Source organism: Carcharhinus amblyrhynchos, chromosome 20 (genome assembly GCF_965287045.1).
Source record: "Carcharhinus amblyrhynchos chromosome 20, sCarAmb.v2.hapA, whole genome shotgun sequence".
Taxonomy (NCBI): Eukaryota; Metazoa; Chordata; class Chondrichthyes; order Carcharhiniformes; family Carcharhinidae; genus Carcharhinus; species Carcharhinus amblyrhynchos.
In genome coordinates this window covers 51,691,856-51,713,629 of record NC_137343.1, presented here as the reverse complement: position 1 = coordinate 51,713,629, position 21,774 = coordinate 51,691,856, and the positions used below count along the sequence as shown (strand labels likewise).

At 43.3% G+C, this 21,774-nt stretch overlaps 1 protein-coding gene across 1 annotated transcript in view; it reads left to right on the top strand.

Annotated features, from left to right (window-relative positions):
• Positions 1 to 21,774, top strand: part of LOC145356030 (breakpoint cluster region protein) — a 406,846-nt gene that overhangs the window by 164,760 nt on the left and 220,312 nt on the right. Inside the window, exon 5 of the mRNA XM_080208612.1 lies at positions 20,125 to 20,232. Coding sequence (XP_080064738.1) covers positions 20,125 to 20,232 — 108 coding nt within the window. The remainder of the gene's footprint in view (positions 1 to 20,124; positions 20,233 to 21,774) is intronic.

Below are 21,774 nucleotides of genomic sequence, written 5' to 3'. Positions count from 1 at the left end.
CTCCACCATTCTGTGTGATCATGGCTGATCATCCAACCCAATAGCCTGATCCCACCTTCCTCCCACATCCTTGATCCCTTTCACCCCAAGAGCTATTTCCAACTCCTTCTTGAAAACATTGCATATTTTGGCCTCAAACTTCTTTCACAGGCTTACCACTCTCTGGGTGAAGAAATTTCTCATCTCAGTCCTAAAAGTTTTACTCTTTACCCTGGTTCTGAACTCTCCCATCATCCGGGAGATCATTCCTGTATCTACCCGCTCTTGTCCTGTTTGAATTTTACAGGTTTTACAGACTCCCTCATTCATCTGAGCTCCAGCCGATATAATCCTAACCAACTCTCTGTTTTCATACATCAGTCCCGCCGCCCCAGGAATCAGTCTGGTAAATCTTCTTTGCACTCCCTCCGTAGCAAGAACACCCACCTTCAGATAAGGAGACCAAAATGGCACACACTATTCCAGGTGTGGCCTCACCACGGCCCTGTATAATTGGAGCAAGACATACTTGCTCTTTTACTTGAATTCTCTCGCTATGCAGACCAATATACCATTTGCCTCATTTACTACCTGCTGCACTTGTATGCTTACCTTCAGAAACTGGTGTACGAGGACACCCAGGTCTTGATGCACGTTCTGGTCTCTCGGTTTATAGCCATTTAGATAATCTGCCTCTCTGTGGATAATCTCTCTTTTATCTAAATTACAGTAGTAATCCAGACACCCAGGCCATGTTCCAGGGACCTGGGTTCAAATCCCGCCATGGCAAGTGGTGAAATTTGAATTTAATGGGGCTGCACGGTAGCACAGTGGTTAGCACTGCTACTTCACAGTTCTGGGGACCTAGGTTTGATTTGTGGCTTGAGTTGCTGTCTGTGCGGAGTTTGCACATTCTCCTGTGAGGATTTCCTCCGAGTGCTGCGGTTTCCCACAGTCCAAAGATGTGCAGGTTAGGTTGATTGGTTATGTTAACATTGCCCCTGCGATGCATAGATTAGAGGAATTAGCAGGTAAATATGTAGGGATATGGAGATAGGGTCTGGGTGGGATTGTGGTCAGTGCAGACTCGAAGGGCCGAGTGACCTCCTTCTGCACTGCGGAGTTTCTATGATTTCTATACTATCTGCCATGCATTTGCTCACTCAACTTGTCCGAATCACGTGGAAACATCACTGTATCATTTTCACAGCACACTGTCCCATCCAGCTTTGTGTCATCTGCATATTTGAAGATGTTGCATTTAGTTCCCTCATCTAAATCGTTAGTATATATTTTGATTAGCTAGCGTTCTAAAACTGATCCCTGCAGTACCTCACGAGTCACTGCCATTTGGAAAAAGATTGTTTGTTCCTACTCTTTGTTTCCTGACAGCCAACCAGTTTTCTATCCATCTTAATAATGCTACCCCCAATCCCATGTGCTTTAATTTCACATGCTAACCTCTTATGTGGGACTTTATCGACAGCCTCTGAAAGCCCAAATAAACCACATTCACTGGCTTCCCTTCCTCAATTCTACTGGTTGCATCGTCAGAGAATTCCTGTAGATTTGTCGAGCATGATTTTATTTTCGTAACTCCATGTCCAATCCTGCCAAGTGCTCAGCTATAAATTCTTTGATAATGGACTCTAGAATTTTCCCTGCTACCGACGCCAATCTGACTTGTCTACAATTTACAAAATCACAGAATACTACAATGCAGAAGAGGCCCATCAAATCTGCACTGACACATGAAATGCTCTGAACTGTCCACCTAATTCCTCTTGCCAACACTTGGCCCATAGCCTTGAATGTTATGGCGTGTCAAGTACTCATCCAGGTACTTTTTAAAGGATGTGAGGCATTCTGCTTCCACCACCCACCCAGGAAGTGCATTCCAGATCATTACCACCCTCTGTGATGGAAAGGGATAGGCATATACCAAAGGGCAGAAGTTATAGCTGGGGGAAAGGTAATTTTGAGGCTGTTAGGTGAGATTTAGGATACGTAGGGTGGAGTAGGAAATTGCAGGGGCTGGGAACATCTGAAATGTGGAGCTTATTTCAAGGAGCAGCTACTGCGAGCCCTTGATAAATATGTACCTGTCAGGCAGGGAGGAAGTGGTCGAGCGAGGGAATTGTGGTGTACTAAGGAAGTTGAATCGCTGGTGAAGAGGAAGAAGGGGGCTTATGTAAAGATGAGATGTGAAGGCTCAGGGCACTGGATAGTTATAAATTAGCCAGGAAGGAGCTAAAGAGAGAGTTAAGAAGAGCTAGAAGAGGACATGAGAAGACTTTGGCAGATAGGGTCAAGGAGAATCCTAAAGCTTTCTTATGTCAAGAATAAAAGATTGGTTAGGGCAAGATTAGGGCCAGTCAGAGACAGCAGTGGGAAGTTATGCGTGGAGCCAGAAAAGATCGGAGAGGCACTGAATGAGTATTTTTTTGTCCGTATTCACGTAGGAAAAAGTCAGTGTGGTCGAGGAGAATACTGCGATACCAGGTTGTAGACTAGACGGGATTGAGGTATGTAAGGAGGAGGTGTTAGCAATCTTGAGAGTATGAAAATAGATATGTCCCCTGGGCCGGATGGGATTTACCCTAGGATTCTCTGCGAGGCTAGGGAGGAGATTGCAGAGCCTTTGGATTTGATCTTCATGTCGTCATTGGCTACAGGTATAGTGCCGGAAGATTGGAGGATAGCAAATGTTGTCCCCTTGTTCAAGAAGGGGAGTAGAGACCACCCTGGGAGTTATAGACCGGTGAGCGTTACTTCTGTTGTGGGCAAAGTTTTGGAAAGAATTATAAGGGATAGGATTTATAATCATCTAGAGAGAAATAAATTGATTAGGGACAGTCAACACGGTTTTGTGAAGGGTAGATCGTGCCTCACAAACCTTATCGAGTTTTTTGAAAAGGTGACCAAAGAGGTGGATAAGGGTAAGGCAGTTGACGTGGTGTATATGGATTTTAGCAAAGCGTTTGATAAGGTTCCCCATGGTAGGCTACTGCAGAAAATGCAGATGCATGGGATTGAGGGTGATTTAGCAGTTTGGATCAGGAATTGGCTAGCTGATAGAAGACAGAGGGTGGTGGTTGATGGGAAATATTCAACCTGGAGTTCAGTTACAACTGGTGTACCTCAAGGATCTGTTTGGGGCCACTGCTGTTTGTCATTTTCATAAATGACCTAGATGAGGATGTAGAAGGATGAATTAGTAAATTTGCTGACGACACCAAAGTCGGAGGAGTTGTAGATAGTGAGGATGGATGTTACAGTTTGCAGAGGGACATAGATAAGCTGCAGAGCTGGGCCAAGAGGTGGCAAATGGAGTTTAATACGGAAAAGTGTGAGGTGATTCACTTTGGTAAGAGTAACAGGAGTACAGAATATAGGGCTAATGGAAGGACTCTTAGTAGTGTCGACGAGCAGAGAGATCTCGGTGTACATGTGCATAGCTCCCTGAAAATTGGCACCCAGGTTGATAAGGTTGTTAAGAAGGCGTATGGTGTGTTAGCTTTTATTGGTAGAGGGATTGAATTTTGGAGCCGTAAGGTCATGTTACAACTGTACAAAACTCTGGTGCGGCCGCACTTGGAGTATTGCGTACAGTTCTGGTTGCTGCATTATAAGAAGGATGTGGAGGCATTGGAAAGGGTGCAGAGGAGGTTTACCAGGATGTTGCCTGGTATGGTGGGAAGGCCTTATGAGGAAAGGCTTGAGGGACTTGAGGTTATTTTCATTAGAGAGAAGGAGGTCGAGAGGTGACCTAATTGAGGCATACAAGATGATCAGAGGATTGGATAGGGTGGACAGTGAGAGCCTTTTTCCTCAGATGGTGATGGCTAACACGAGGGGACATAGCTTTAAATTAAGGGGTGGTAGTTATAGGACGGATGTCAGAGGTAGACTCTTTACTCAGTGGGTAGTGAGGGTGTGGAATGCCCTGCCTGCAGCAGTTGTGGACTCGCCAACTTTAAGGGCATTCAAATGGTCATTGGATAGACATATGGATAATATTGGAATAGTTAGGTTAGAGGGTCATTAGATTGGCTCCGCTGGTTGGTGCAACATCGAGGGCCGAAGGGCCTGTACTGCGCTGTTACATTCTATGTTCTGAGTAAAAAGGTTTTTCCTCAAATCCCCCCCAAACCTCCCACTCCTCACTTTTAACTTCTGTCCCCTCACAACTGACCCTTAAACTATGGGGAACAGCTCAATCAGGTCGCTCCTCAATCTTCTGTGCTCCAAAGGAAACAACCCAAGCCTATCCAATCTCTCTTCATCACTTAAATGTTCCATCCCAGGCAGCATCTGAAGGGCCTGTTCTGCGCTGTAATGTTCTATGTTCTAAGTCTCCTCTGCACCCCCTCCAGTGCGTTCACATCCTTCTTATAATGTGGCCACCAGAACTGCACACTTACTCCAGCTGTGGCCTTATCAAAGTTCTTTACAACTCCATTGTGACCTCTCTGCTTTTGTAATCTATACCCCAATTGATAAAGGCGAGTTTGACAAAGCCTTTTTCATCACCCTATTTACCTGCCTTTCTGCCTTCAGAGATCTATAGATATACATGCCAAGGTCCCTTTGTTCTTCGGAACTTCCCAGTATTAGACGTTTTCTCATATACTTCCTTGTCAAGTTACCCCTTCCAAAGTGCATCACCTCATACTTTTCAGGGTTAAATTCCATCTGCCACTTATTCACCCATGTCATCTATATCTTCCTGTAACCTAAGACACTCAACCTCACTGTTAACCACCCAGCCAATCTTTGTGTCATCGGCAAACTTACTGATCCTACCCCCCATAGTCATCTATGTCATTTGTACAAATGATGAACAAGGCCCAGCATGAATCTCTGTGGTACACCACTGGTCACTGACCTCCAGTCATTAAAGCAGCCATTTGTCACCATCCTCTGTCACCTACTGCTAAGCCAATCATGAATCCACATTGTGAGATCACCCTGTACCCCAAGTGCAGTAGCCTTCTTCATAAGTCTCCCACTTTATCAAAGGCTTTGCTGAAATCCACGTAAACTACATCAACTGCTCTAGCCTCATCCACACACTTTGTTACATGCTGAAAACATTCAGTCGAATTTGTTAAGTATGACCTCCCAGTGATAAAACCATGCTGACTATCCCTGATCAATCCTTGCCTCTCCAAATGGAGATAGATTCTCTCCTTCAGAATCTTCTTCAGTAGTTTCCCAACCACAGACGTGAAATTCACTGGTTCTCTACAACCTGTCTTAAATAGTGGGACCACATTAGCTGTTCTCCAGTCCTCTGGTACCAGTGGCCAGGGAGAAATTAAAAATTTGGGTCAGAGCCTCTACAATTTCCTCTCTTGCTTCCCACGATAGCCTGGGGCACAATTCATCCAGACCTGGAGATTTGTCCACTTTTAAGCCCACCGATACCTCCAATACCTTGTCACGCTCTGCAATAATTATCTCTAGAGCCTCACAGTCTGTCTCCGAGTTGCATAATTACCCGGATAAATGTATAGTGGTCATTTTGACAGGTCAAATGGATGAAGGAGTATAATATCAAGGGTAAGACTCTTAGCAGTGTAGAGGATCAGAAGAACCTTGGGGTCCGGGTCCATAGGACTCTTAAATTGGCCTCGCAAGTAGAGGATGTGGTTAAGAAGGCGTGTGGTGTACTGGCCTTCATCAATTGAGGGATTGAGTTTAGGAGTCTGGAGATAATGCTGCAGCTTTATAAGACCCTAGTCAGACCCCACTTGGAGTACTGTGCTCAGTTCTGGTTGCCTCAATACGGGAGGGATGTGGAAGCTATTGAAAGGGTGCAGAGGAGATCTACAAGGATCTTGCCTGGATTGGGTGGCATGCCTTATGAGGATAGGTTGAGGGAGCTCGGACTTTTCTCCTTAGAGAGAGACGAAGGATGAGAGTTGACCTGATAGAGGTGTACAAGATGTTGAGAGGTATAGATAAGGTGGATTCTCAAAGGCTTTTTCCCAGAGCTGAAATAGTCGCTACGAGAGGACACAGGTTTAAGGTGCTGGGGAGTAGGTCAGAGGAGATGTCAGGGGTAAGTTTTTCACTCAGAGGGTGGTGGGTGAGTGGAGTCGGTTACAAATTGGTGGTGGAGGCAAATTGGATAGGGTCTTTTAAGAGACTTCTGGATGAGTACATGGGACTTAATAGGATTGAGGGTTATAGGTAAGCCTAGTAGGTAGGGGTATCATCAGCACAACTTGTGGGCCGAAGGGCCTGTTTGTGCTGTAGTTTTTCTATGTTCTACCTCCTCGTTCTCATAGATGAAGATAGATATGAAATATTCGTTTGACACCCTACCAATGTCCTCTGCCTCCACCCACAGATTTCCCCTTTGGTCCCTAAAGGGCTCTACTCTTTCCCTGGTTATCCTTTTCTCATTGATGTACTTAAAGAATATCTTAGGAGTTTCCTTACTTTTACCAGCCAGAGCTTTGTCATATCCCCTCTTTGCTCTCCTAATTGATTTCTTAAGCTCCATCCTGCACTTTCTGTACTGCACTAATGCTCTGCAAACTTCGTCTCCATATACTTGTCAAAAGCTTCTCTTTTCTTTCTCATTGTATCCTGAATGTCTGTGGTCATCCATGGTTCTCTGGTTACACCTTCCTATTACCCTAGAGGGTTGGGCTTGCACCTTCCCCATTTTATCTTTGAACACCCCCCCTCCTCCATTGCTCTTTTGTAGATTTCCCCACAAGTAACTTGTTCTGGTCTAACTCGGCCAGATCCTGCCTAATTTTGTTAAAATTTACTCTCCTCTGATCCAGAACATTTTTCTGCAACTTGTCAATTTCTTTGCCCATAACTAATTTGAATTGAACCATGTTGTGATTGCTATCACCAAAATGCTCCCCCACCCAACACATCATCCACCTGTTCGGCTTCATTCCCCCAAATTAGGCTCAGCATTGCTCCTTCCCTTGTTGAATCCTGTCCAATTATTGTTAGGAAAGTTGAAATCACCTAATAGCCAACTTTAAGGTCATTCAAATGGTCAGTGGATAGGCATACGGATAACATTGGAATAGTTTAGGTTAGAGGGTCATTATATTGGTTCCACTGGTCGGCGCAACATCGAGGGCCGAAGGGCCTGTACTGCGCTGTAATGTTCTATGTTCTAATGTAATTATCCTTATTATTTTTACACCCCTCTGCGAATTGCACACATATTTGCTCATCAATTTCCCGCTCATTATCTGGGGGTCTGTAGTAAACACCGAGCAATGTATCTGTCCCTTTTTATTTCCACCCCACCCTCCACCACGTCTTTGTAATATCATAATTACACATGTCAGTTCTTGCCCTTTACTCAGCTGTTTTATCTTTAATATTCCTGCATTAAAGTAGAGGTCCTGCAGCCTTGTCTTACTCCCTTAAAACTTACTACCACTGTATTCCTTCTGACCTGATTGCTTTTTTATGTTATACTGTGTGTCCCTATTCTGCTAACAGTCTGGGTCCCCTTTGCCTGCCAAACTAGTTTAAACTCATTCCAACAGCACTAGCAAATCCACCAGCAAGGACGTTAGTCCCACTCTGGTTCAGATATAGACCGTCCTGCTGCACAGGTACCACCTTCCCCAAAAACGGTTCCATGGAATCTAAAACTGTCCCTCCTGCACCAAATCTTAAGCCACTGTACTATTCTCCTATTTCTTTACTCACTAGCTCACAGCACTGGGAGTAATCCAGAGATTACAACCTGAGAGGCCTTGCTCCTAAGTTTATTGCCTAACTCCCTGAATTCTTGGTGCAAGACCTCATTCCTCTTTCTACCTTTTGTCATTGATATCAACATGTACCATGACCTGTGCCTTATCACCTCCCTCTTCAGGATGCCCTGCAGCCGTTCAGTGATATCCTGGACCCTTGCACCAAAAAGGCAACACACTATCCTGGAATCTCTCTTCCACAACCACAAAGGCACCTGTCTGTGCCCCTGACTATTGAGTCCCCTGTGACTATTGCTCTTCTGCACTGTGACCCTCACTGCTGAACAACAGAGCCAGCCGTGGTGCGCTTGCATGGGCTGCTGCTGTGGTTTGCCATGGATAGTCCATCCTCCCCAGCAGTATCCAGCATGGTACAGCTGTTAGAGAGGGGGACAACCACAGTAATTCCTGCACTGACTGCCCGCCCTTTCTGGTGATCACCCATCTGCCTGCCTGCATTTTGGGTGTGACCACGTCCCTGTAACGCTTTCCACCTCCTGCATGCTCCTAAGTGCATCCAACTAACTGTTGCTCCAACCGAACACGCAGCCTGTGAGGAGCCGGCATTGGATTCTCTGTTTTCTCTCTACCTCTTTTAAACTTTGTGTCACAGGGTGTCATTCTGAGTGCACTGTTCTTATAAACCTTTCTCCTGTGTAATTGTAATACTGGCGTATGTTGAGATTCTGAGCACGTATGGGCATTGGCCATCTTTTAGTCTGCGAAAGTGTGTTCTGCAAGCAAGATCTGTGTGCTGATTGCTCCTGTTTTCATAGATATTATTGTTATGCAAACTGTTATTGTTAAACTGTATAAAGAAAATCCTTCTTTTAAACAATGTATTCAACTATCTTCATTGTGGTCTCAAGTTGCCACATCCTTTTGACAATGGGGAAAATGGCAAGAAAAGAAAAAAAAGTTTTTTGATGTTTAGCATGGCAACACGAGGTTGCATCTGGTGCACAGTTTGTTTATGTTGTAGATTTATTCAACAGAATTTCAAGTTAGCACTATGGCTATGTTCGGGGCAGTCGGAGATTTGATGAGCGAAGACAAATGGGCTGAATACATGAAGAATATGCATTTCTCTTTAGCAAATGGAATAAATGGAAAAGAAATGGGGTGGCACAGTGGTTAGCACTGCTGCCTCACAACGCCAGGGACCCAGGTTCGATTCCCGACTTGGGCCACTGTCTGTGTGGAGTTTGCACATTTCCCCCATGTCTGCTTGTGTTTCCTCCGGGTTGTGACAAATGCCACAAGATACCTTTGCAAGTGTCAAACAGCAGTTTTTGTCAACAACTAAACTAACTCAATGTAACCTTCAAAGCCTCTCCCTATGGGATAAGAGCAGAATTATCCCACTGTTGGGATGATGGAGCAGAACGTCCAATCACATATGCATCATAAACACTGGTAGATCCAGAGAGGAAGTATGCTCAACTCGAAAAAGAAGGTTTGGCCATGGTGTTTGCAATGAAAACATTTCATCTATATGTCTACAGTTGGCATTTCACTACAGCAAATCTCTGTTGGACCTCTTCAAGGAAGAGGTGATTTGTCCCATTGCATCAGACCGGATCCAATGCTGGACACTACTATTAGGTGTCTATGAATATACCTTTGAACATTTTCCAGGGAGATGTATAGCTAACGTGGATGCCTTGAACTGCCTGCCGCTACTCATCAACCTACCTTCTCCTCCAAAGATAGATGAAGTCATCGTTTCATTGAACTTCATGGACACTTTGTCAGTATCTGGCAAGCAAATCCAGGCTTCGACCCAGAAGGACCCTATGTTGGCGAAACTAGGTCACGCTGTCTGAAGTGGTAGACCACAAATGTGTTCTATAGAGGATTTGAAACCTTCTCTCTCTAAATATCAGGAGTATAGAAGATGTCTTCATCTTACGGAGAGCACAGGTGGTTGTCCTGCATTCAGGTCAGCGACCGATATTTCAAGAATTGCACAGTGGCCACCCTAGAATTTCTAAGATGAAAATGCTGTCACAGAATTATGCCTGCTGGCCTGGCAGAGACAGTGATGTTGAAAACCTGGTCAAGCAGTCAAGATTTGCCAGGACAATCAGAAGACAACACCACCATCCTTGGTAAACCCATGGGTATGGCTGGGGAGACCCTGGGCGCGAATACATACAGACTTCACAGGGCCATTTATGGGCTCCATGCTTTTAATACTCATCGACACCCATTCTGATTGGATTATCATGTGCAGGATGTCTGTACTTACAACAGAGAAACTGCGGCAATCTTTTAGTACACATAATATATCTAAGGTTCTTGTGAAATACAGCAAGAAGTCATTTACCAATGGGGAGTTTCAGACGTTGAGTACTAATAGAGTAAGGACATCTGCATGGCATGCTACCATCTGTAATAAAAGCCTGGCTGAGTGGCCCATCCAGACATTCAAAAGTGGCATGAAGAAACCAAACCACAGGTTCTCTAGAAACAAAGTTTGCGCATTACCTTTTAACTATGCCTTGTATGATGCTGGGAACAGCCCTGGTGGAGATATTGATGGGCTGACGCCTTTGTCCTAGGCTCAGCCTGACGATCCCAAATTTGGCCAGCAACTTAAGAGTTAAAACAAGAAGCCAGAAAAGGTGCCAGCCATGATAGAGACTGGATAGAGACTTCAGACTGGGAGATACGGTCCATGTGAGAAAATTTAGTGACGGCTCTCTGTGAATTTCGAGAGTTATTCTTGAGAAAATATGATCAGTGTTTTATGACCAGGGAGAAGACCTTAAAGAAGCAGATAAATCACCTTCATCGCAGGGACGCAACTGTTCCTATGTGTCACTGTCGTCACCCTTCATACTGACCTGCGGTTGGGAAACTCCACCCTCTTAAAAACTGAACGATTAAGATTCTGGCTTGGACATGGAGACAGAGGCAGTGGACACCCAGTCAAAGGTTGCCACCAAGGACGAGCCCCCGGTAGTTGCTCTTTGTGGAAGAGACGTTCAACTATGCGTTACACGCCTCCATTAGTGATGGAGATAAGGTCATGGAAAAAGAGACGGAGAAGGCCCCAGCATCATGGGAGTGAGGGGTAAGCCTTGGACTGAGGTGATGGGGGCAGGATTGTGATTACCCTTATGAGGTCCATGGAAGTTGATTGCTGCCCATGTGGGGATTGTTGAGAACCTCTCGTGATTTCTTCAGCTAAAACGTGTTTCCTGAACCTTTTATAAGGCAGGCCCAGGACTGGACCCGCTGAACTGTAGTCCCAGACAGGGACTAATGTGTGTACACCACAATAGTGGTTTTACTTTGCATTCTGTAACATCTGACACATTTGGATGTTATTTGAAGGGTGGAGGCTAGGAAGGGTATTCTTAAGAGTAGTCAAATGATGAGCATTTCTTTGAGGGATTCAGTTGTGGCACAGCTGAGAATGGGTGGATGCAAGCAGTGTTACAGAACTGCAAGTTACTGATTTTTATGAATTCCTCTATCAGATGATGTTATGGATGTTGTTAAAATAAGGGATAGAGGAATATCGTTTGAACAGATTAAGTGTTTACCCGAAGATCAGAGGCCGAATGCCTGTGACCACTGAAGTGGCCGCTTGGCAATCATCAGGCAAGACTGTTGGCAAGCGCTTCAGTGGTCATGGACATTCGGCCTCTGATCTTCGGGTAAATGTTCTCGAAGGCGGCCTTCATGATATATGATAGTGCAGAGTTGCTGAGCAGAAATAGCCAAGTTCGGCACAAATGAAGATGGCCTCAACTGGGATCTTGGGTTCATGTCACACTATCTGTAACCCCCATGACTTGTCTGGGCGTGCGACATCCCACTTCCTGTCCTGTCTGGAGACAATACACATCTCTTTAACCTATGCTTAATGTTATCTCCACTCATATTGTCTGCACCTTTAAGAATTGATTAGCTGTAAAGACTTGCATTGTAATCAGTATTCTGTAAACTGTGTGTGCCTTTATACGCTCTGTTTGAGACCGGAACACTCCACTCACCTGACGAAGGGGCAAACCCCAAAAGCTTGTGGGTTTACTATCAAATAAAATTGTTGGTCTTTAACCTGGTGTTGTGAGACCTCTTACTAGGCAAGCAGCATAGCATTCCATTGTGTGTTGGTGCAATGAACCAACAAACAAAGATTAATTGAGATGGTTGCAGTTGAAATGTTAGCACCTGTTTTGATATTAACATACCTGGATAATGAACAAAAGATAACTTACCTTGGAAATGTATCTTCTTAATGATTTCAGGATATATGGCTTCGTCTGCTTATATATTTAACAGATCACAATTTCTTCTAGAAATCAATATTATATTTCTTAGAACTAGGTATAAGAACATAAGAAATAGGAGCAGGAGTAGGCCATCTAGCCCTTCGAGCCTGCCCCGCCATTCAATAAGATCATGGCTGATCTGTTGTGGCTCAGTTCCACTTTCCCGCCCTCTCCCCATAACCCTTAATCCCCTCTCTTATCAAGAACCCATCAACCCGCTTCTTAAAAATATTTAGCGAGGCAGCCTCCACCACTTCAACGGGCAGAGAATTCCAGAGATTCACCACCCTTTGAGTGAAGAAGTTCCTCCTCAACTCCGTTCTAAACCGCCTCCCCTTTATCTTGAGGCTGTGCCCCCTAGTCCTACTGTCTTTTTTGAGCGGGAAGAGTCTCTCCACCTCTATCCTATCCATCCCATTCATCATCTTATACGTCTCAATGAGATCTCCCCTCATTCTTCTATGCGTGACTAGTTTGCCTCGGACAGTCATGAAGGAGTGTGTTCCAAGATACTTTGTAAAACTTTACCTAGCTTTGCACAATGTATTATTTGTGTTATTTCAGAGTGGGCACTGATAGCTGGAAATTTAGGACAAAATGTTTCCCTTTATAAAGCCACATTAAATTAATTTCTAGGCTCTTATTCTGCATTTTCCTGTAAATTCTTCAAACAAAATGAGTTATCTTTAAGCAAAGATTCAATAATTTTAGTTATTTGACTTTAGTAGAATTACCTTTTTTTGTATATTCACTCGTGGGACATGGGCGTTGCTGGCTGGCCAGCATTTATTGCCTTTCCCTAGTTCTATTCTGTTTGCTGTTCTGGAGGTTTACACTACGATGCAAAATTGCCAAAATGTTTTTGACCCATAGAAATGCTATGTGCAAGAGGAAAATGTTATTTTAAATCTTGTATTCTAAATAGAGTGAAGACCATGAAATAAACTGATATAAGTTGATATTGCATCTTTGTGGCACTGTCAGCTTGAGCTTAGAGCTGAACTTAGATCAGAGGTAGGAATGCTGCAGTTGCTTGTGGAGCCAATTGGTCTGGAAAAAGAAAATCAGCTGCTTCTCTACCTTCTGATTACTATCTAGTGATCCCTTCTGGAAAGTACATATACACAAAATCAAGTGGGGGCAGTTACTCTTCTACTGAGCAATATCTTGATGACATCACTGTTTATGCTCCAATCACAAAAAAAAGCTAATGGCAAAGGCACTTTGCTGCTCTGACTTCTAAAAAAACGCCTATACTGTTTAGGTGTATGATCTATTTGTCTGACAGATACAAGCAGGTATAAGTTTGGGTTACATTTCCCTTTAGTCATTAATTTACTCAGTTACTGTCTGGTTAAACAAAAGTGAGCTTTAATCTTTGTAGACTGCCCCTTCAGCAGAAAATGCTTTTCAAATGCTGAGATTAAAATGCAAACATTCTGAAAGTCTGCAGAAATTAATAGTTGTTTGGTTGTACAGAACTTGCATGTTTTGAAAAGCTAGACTTTTTGTCTTGCATTCTTCAGGATAATTTGCAAGAATAACGATAACATCAAATTTATACACGGTGAGAAGAGATTACTGATTGGTTAGCAAGTGGACTATGATTAGAGGCATTGCAATGGAAAATGTACCAGTTGATGGTGATTTACAGTTAACTGCCAAGCATTGTTTGAAATTTAAATCAGGGAACTTGACTTTGCTCAGGGCATTTCCCTGAGGAATGCACCAGCAAATGGCCATCAGTTGTTTTATTTAATTGATACAGTTGCAACGTGTATAGCTGTTCTTTCTGTCTGCAACCCTGTGTGTTAATTAAGGTATGTACCTTCCAGTACATGCAAATAGACTACACTGCAAGCTGAACTGACAGTCTTAAATTGGTTGTCAGCATAATTCTTAGCGCACTGAAAATTATTTAGCAAATGTCCATTCGTGGCATCACATCTAATGTTGGACAGTATGTATAAAGTTTTTCAAGCACAAGCTGGTTGGGCACTTTCTCTACCTTGCCCATTGTCAGAGATGGAAGGGACATGCTGATTGATATGATCCACCAGTCTTTGGGACATATGGCTTACATTTTTGAGTTATATTAATGACCTAAACATGTGTGTGCAGGGCAGTTTCAATCTTTGCAGATGAAACAAAACTTGAATTATGAATTCAATAATTGTGAATTATGATGGTAGACTGCAAGAGGTCATGGCTAGTGGAATGAACATAAGAACATAAGAAATAGGAGCAGGAGTAGGCCATCTAGCCCTTCGAGCCTGCCCTGCCATTCAGTAAGATCATGGCTGATCTGAAGTGGCTCAGTTCCACTTTCCCGCCTTTTCCCCATAACCCTTAATTCCCTTGTCTGCCAAAAACCTATCTACCCGTGTCTTAAATATATTTAGCGAAGTAGCCTCCACCACTTCAACGGGCAGAGAATTCCAGAGATTCACCACCGTTCTAAACTGCCCCCCCCCCCCCCCCCCCCCCCCCCCCCCCCACCTTATTTTGAGGCTGTGCCCTCTAGTCCTGCTGTCCTTTCTGAGCAGGAAGAATCTCTCTACCTCTACCCTATCCATCCCTTTCATTATCTTATACGTCTCTATAAGATCCCCCCTCATCCTTCTAAACTCCAACGAGTACAGACCCAGTCTATTCAGTCTCTCTTCATAGTCTAACCCCCTCATCTCCGGTATCAGCATAGTGAACCTCCTCTGCACTCACTCCAAGGCCAAAATATCCTTGCGCAAGTGCGGTGACCAAAACTGCACACACTATTCCAGCTGCGGCCTCACCAATGCCCTGTACAGTTGCAGCAAGACTTCCCTGCTTTTATATTCAATCCCCCTCGCTATGAAGGCCAGCATCCCATTCGCCTTCTTGATCATCTGCTGCACCTGCAGACTGGGTTTTTGCAACACATGCACAAGGACCCCCAGGTCCCTCTACACCGTAGCATGCTGCAGCTTTTCGCCCTTTAAATAGTAATCCCTCCTACTGTTATTCCTATCAAAGTGGATAACCTTACACTTGCTAACATTGTACTCCATCTGCCAGGTCCTTGCCCACTCGCTCAGCCTATCCAGATCCCTCTGCAGACTTTCCACACCCTCCGCACAATTTGCCTTTCCACTCATCTTTGTGTTATCCGCAAATTTCGTCACCCTACACTCAGCCCCCTCCTCCAGATTATCTATATAAATGGTAAATAGCTGAAGCCCCAGCACCGATCCCTGCGGCACTCCACTAGTCTTCAACTGCCAATCAGAATAGCACCCATTGATACCAACTCTCTGCCTCCTATTAGACAACCAATCCCCTATCCACGCTAACACCTTACCCCCAACTCCATGCCCCCAACCTTCTGTAGCAACCTTTTGTGCTTATCAAACGCCTTTTGAAAATTGAGAAACACCACATCCACCGGTTCCCCTCTGTCTACCGCACTAGTCACATCCTCATAGAATTCCAATAAATTCGTCAAACACGACTTCCCCTTAACGAATCCATGCTGCGTCTGCTCTATCAAACCATTCCTTTCCAGGTGCCTCGCTATTTCTTCTTTGATGACGGATTCAAGCATTTTTCCAACAACAGACGTTAAACTAAGCGGCCTGTAATTCCCTGCCTTTTGCCTGCTACCTTTTTTCAACAGCGGTGTAACATTAGCCATTTTCCAATCTTCCGGCATTTCCCCGGAATCCAGCGAAGTTTGGTAAATAATCACTAAGGCATCCACTATCACCTCTGCCATTTCCTTCAGAACCCTGGGATGCATTCCATCCGGTCCTGGGGACTTGTCCACCATCAGTCCTGCTAGTCGATCAAGCACTACCTCTCTAGTGATAGTAATCGTGTTCAGGCCCTCGACTCCTACCATCCTTCTATCTTTAATATCCGGCAAACTATTCGCGTCCTCCTCCGTGAAGACCGAGGCAAAAAACTTATTTAAGGCCTCATTTCCTCATCTCCTACCACTAAATCCCCCCCTCATCCTCTAAGGGTCCAACATTCACTCTAGCCAGCCTCCTCTTTATATATTTGTAAAATCTCTTACTGTCCTTTAGTGCTAGTTTAGGTTCATAGTCTATCCTTTTCTTTATCAACTTCTTAGTCATTCTTTGTTGATTTTTAAACCTCTCCCAATCTTCTACTCGCCCACTACTTTTAGCCACTGTAAATGCATCAGCTTTTAATTTAGTACTCTCCTTTATTTCCTTCGATAACCACGGCTGATTATCCCTTCTTCGACATTCCTTCTTTGCCATTGGAATATATTTCTGCTGAGCACCGAAGAAGATCTCCTTAAAGATCCTCCATTGTTCCTCAGCAGTCCTACCGACCAATCTGCGCCCCCAATCTACATTAGCCAATTTCTCTCTCATCCTATTGTACTCCCCTCTGTTCAAACAGAGGGCACAGGTTCAGGACCCTACTTTGTCATCCTCCATCTGCATTAAAACTCAACCATACAATGGTCGCTCGTCCCAAGAGGATCCCTCCCAACAAGATCCCTAATTCTTCCTGCCTCATTACACAACACCAGATCTAAGATAGCTCGCTCCCTCGTTGGTTCCGTTGGATTCCGAATGGGTGGCAGATAAAATTGAATGCAGGGAAGTATGAAGTGATACACTTTGGCAGGAAGAACGAAAAAGGACAACATGACATGAAGGAAAGCACAAACTGCAGAGATGGCAGGGTACTTTGAGCAAAGATTTAATATGGCATATTGAACCCTCAAGTCACTGGCAAGGCATGACAGGAATTTAGCTCATTCTATGTCAACATTCAGTCACTGGTACTCGAAAGAACTCCTGAAAGGAATATCCAGAATTGAGCAAAACTTTCCAGGAAATAACTGTGATTTCATAGTATAATGTTCTTCTATCCAATTAATTCCTAAAACCACAGAACTGAGGCAGCCAGATCATTAGACTATTTTTCTGTTAATAATGGAGAAAGGAGTGATCTTTATTAAAGAATAACCCCCAATTCCTATTGCTGACCCAATGGTTGAGACCATCAGACATGATGTCACCAGCACTAAAGACCACTTGCTCTATCAACAATCATTGAGGCTATATTTGAGCAATTTAGGGGGACATAGATCCATAGTGCTAATGTCAGTGGACTTGTAATCCAAAAACCCAGGCTAATGTTCTGGGGATAAAAACAGAAAATTCTGGAAAATCTCACCAGGCCTGACAACATCTGTAGAGAGAAAAATGGTGTGAAAAAAATGTTGTTATTTTCATATTTTGGCAACCTGGGAGACTGAGCGCCTATAAATTTGATGACATCAAAGGGACTTGGTGTAAAAGGTAGATACTTGAAGTAAAAATGGCCAAATTAAAATTTCTAAGTAAACATGAGTTGGAAATTACATTAGGAGAGAAGTGAAGATTTGGATTTTTCACTGTTGAATTTCAAAGGGAGATAAGTTTACAATTTAGAAAAGGTCATATATGGCAAAGTTATTAAATTTTACTTTACTTAAAAGCGACGGCCATAAGGAGAACATCATAGAATCATAGAACCCTACAGTGCAGAAAGAGGCCCTTCGGCCCATCAAGTCTGCACTGAACACAATCCCACCCAGGCCCTACCCCCATATATTATGCCCACTAATCCCTCTGACCTACGCATCCCTGGACACTAAGGGGCAATTTCTTAGCATGGCCAATCAACCTAACTTGCACATCTTTGGACTGTGGGAGGAAACCAGAGTACCTGGAGGAAACCCACGCAGACACAAGGAGAATGTGCAAACTTCACACAGACAGTGACCCAAGCCGGGAATCGAACCCAGGACCCTGGAGCTGTGAAGCAGCAGTGCTAACTACTGTGCTACTGTGCTAAAGATGTTTGTATTTTGGGCAAGGTAAATTTCAAAGAAGGATAGGGGCAATGGGGAAAGATGAAAGAGAAAAAAACAATTCTCAAATTGAGGTTGAGGGCTATCTTGGGAAGTGGCCACGTAAGTTCCGCAATGTGTGGCCTGTGCTGGGAGAGAGCTGTGAAAAGATGCAAAGTGGAGCAGTTTTCAGCCAGCCTAGAATTTTTTCTGAAAGCAGGGTTTTGTTTTAAAGACTTTAGAATTTTTCACAGCAGAGTGGGAGAGGGAGGGAGGCCCTGGATAATTTTTTCCCTGCAGCAACAGTGGATACTTTAAGATAATATTACTGGAACTATTTATGGATTAAACATCTATAATAACTGTTCCCTAAAGGGATTTTTATTTGTGAATCGAGTCAAGTAGGAAACTTTTGGGGGAATGTTCTGTAAAACTAATTTGAACTGTGTGTAAACATAATCTTGTGTGTTTCTAAGTTTTTTTTCTATTAAATATTCTAATTTATTTAAAAATCTTTAAAAATAAAATACAAATAGAATAGTCGCGAAGCTTGCCAAATTGGCCTTTGAGACTTGATTTGCATTGCATTGCACTGCACTGACCACCTGCTGGATTAATGGCACCTGGTGGATGTTAAATTCAATTAATAATCTGGAATTGAAAAGGTAGCCACAGCAATGGTGATCATGAAACTATCGTTGTTTGTCATAAAAACATACCTGGTTCACTAAGGTTTCTTAGGAAAATAAATCTGCCATCCTTACCTGAATTGACCTGCATGGGACTTCTGATCCACAGCAGTGTGGTTGATTCTTAACTGAAATGGTGTGGCAGGGTAATCTGAAGAATTTGTTATTGGGACAAAGCTTTATCAACTTCAGCATAGTCTTGCTCATTTTCAACGTCTAACTTTTAATTTGAACTTGTCAGAGATGGGAAACAATTTTGAGGCAATTCAGAATCCAATAGGTCCACAAGAATGTATCCACAGAGGCACAAGCAATCACTTTGGATGCAATAAAGCAAGTTGTCCAAGACAATGCCCCAATGCTACCAGTGTAATTAACCTTGTTTTATTTGAACTCCAAGATTCTTCATACTTCTGTAAGAAATCACTTAAACTCAGGCACCATGCATAGCTGTTCCTTCAATTGATGGCGATGTATCGCAGCAAACATTGTACAAATCTCCATTTCAAATTGCTGAGATGTTTGGGGTGTAGCTTTCTGCTGTTCGTAGGAAAAATTGTCATTAGATTTTCATCACTTTCTGTTCTATCCTGATGGACTTAAGTTTTTTTTTAATTTGTTAGTGTCACAAGTAGGCTTACATTTACACTGCAATGAAGCTACTGTGAAAATCCCCGAGTCACCACACTCCGGCACCTGTTCAGGTATACTGGGGGAGAATTTAGCGCGGCCAATGCACCTAACCAGCACGTCTTTCAGACTTGAATCAAATCAAGAGCAGGCATTGTGCAATCCCAGAGCCTCTTTTATTTTTAAATCAATTCTGATTTTCGACTTATAAGATTTTTGATCACAGGTTATACAATTTTATACAGTTATTTCTCTGCTGAGCTAAATCTTGTATTTATTTAAAAGCTGGAACATTGAAGAATATGCTACAGAATTTAAGACATAATTTAGAAAAACGATGAGATCTACACAAGCACCAACTAGGTTCTGTCTGGAGATTTAAATGCCATCATTTTCTCTGTGGACATGTTGATATCGGTTGTGTTTTTAAATGTCTCCCTCTTTGTCCTTTCACCGTCCTTGCCTTTGCATTTATTTACACTTTATTCCAATACTGATACATGAGGCTGGATATTGACATTCTAGCTTGTAGCATGCAGTGTGTGATGCTGTGGAACTTGAACTTGGAACCTTGTGATTTGGCGGAAAGTGCTACCAACTGAGATATTAATTACAAAAGCAAAATGCTACAGAAATCTCCAATAAAAACAGAAAATGCTGGAAATAAAGCATCTGTAGAGAAAAACAGAGTTAACTTTTGAGATTAATGACTTTAGAACAGAAGGAGTCATCAACTTGAAAAGTTAGCTCTGTTTCTCCCCAGAAGCTGTCTGATCTGTTGAATATTTCCAGCATTTTCTGTTTTTATTTGAGAAATTATTGACTGCAAAGTGCTTTGAGAGGTCCTAAATAAGTGCAAATTCTTTCGTTCTAACTGATAAAAAGAACTTCAAAATTGTGACCACCTTATATATTCATTTATTTTGTATATTTTCCAGGCCAGCCAGCTTGGGGTGTACAGAGCATTCGTAGATAATTATGAAGTCGCTGTAGAGACAGCAGAGAAGTGCTGTCAAGCCAACACACAGTTTTCAGAAATATCAGAGGTACGTTTCTGTATATTATTGACAGCTATTCATTAGACAAATATTAATTGAAATATTGGTTACCCAAACACACAGGAATTGGAAAGGAGTGCAGGATGTATGAACTTGATACTGTACCTTTGAGAGAAGAGACGGTGACTGAGTGAAAGAGGTATCCAAGTACAAAATGAGACCATCCAGTCTGTGTGCTAGTATAAGTAGAGCAATCTAAAACTAATGTGTGTGACTTGGAGGGGAACTTATGGGTGGCAATCCCATTCAGCTGCACTCATTCTTCTGAAAACAGAAAAAAACAGGAGCAGGGGCAGACCATAAGGCCCATCAAACCTGCTCTGCAATTCAGCATGATCACAAGTGATTTTGTCTGTGCCCCATTTAGTTTGATTCCCTGAGAGACGAGACATCTTTCTATTTCAGCCTTAAATATATTCAATGGCAGTACATCCACAACCCTCTGGGGTAGAGAATTCCAAAGATTGACAGCCTTCTCAGTGAAGAAATCCCTCTTCATCTCAGTTATAAATACTCGGTCCCATATCCTGAGACTGTGCCCCCTTGTTCTAGATTCCCTAGCCAAGCAAAATAACCTCTGTGTCTATCCTGTGAAACTCCTTCAAAATGGCTCAATGGGCTGAAAGGCCTCTTTCTGCCCTGTAGGGTTCTATGATTCTATGAAAACCTTGAATGTTTCAATGAAATCACCGCTTTAGGCAGCACAGTGGCATAATGGTTAGCAGTGCTGCCTCACAGTGTCAGGGACCTGGGTTCGATTCCAGCTTGGGTCACTGTCTGTTTGCACATTTTCCCTGTGTCTGCGTGGATTTCCTGCGGGTGCTCCAGTTTCCTCCCACAGTTCAAAGATGTGCGGGTTAGGTTGATTGGCTATGCTAAATTGACTCTAGTGTCGGGGGATTTGCAGGATAAATATGAGGGGTTACGAGAATAGGGAATGGGTGGGATTGTGGTTGGTGCAGACTCGATGGGCTGAATGGCCTCCTTCTCCACTGTAGGTATTCTCTGATACTCGTTCTTCTAAACGCCAGAGAATATAGACCCCATTTACTCGTTCTCCCATCATAGGACAACCCTCTCGCCTTAGGAACCCACCTAGTGAGCTTTGCTGTATTGCCTGCTATACAAGGATATCCTCCATTAAATATGGAGATCAACGCTGCACACAGTCTGCTCTCACTAACTAGGTGCTAGAGATTGCAGGGCAGAAGGTGATGTAAAAGTAGGATTGGTAAATTGTTGCAGTGCATTTTGTAGATGGTACAGACTACTGCCATCATGTGCCAGTTGTGGATGGGATACTGATCAAGTGGGCGGCTTCGCCCTGGATGATGTTGCGCTTCTAGAGTCTTCTTGGAGCTGAAAACTTTTACTTTATAGATGGTGAGCAGATTTTGAGTTACCTGTCACAGAATTCCCAGCCTCTAATCTGCTATTGTAGCAACTGTGTTTATATGCTGGACTAATTAAATTCCTGCTCAGGATTTCATAGCTTTAATCTGGTCCATTGGCTATGGGATTATTTAGCCC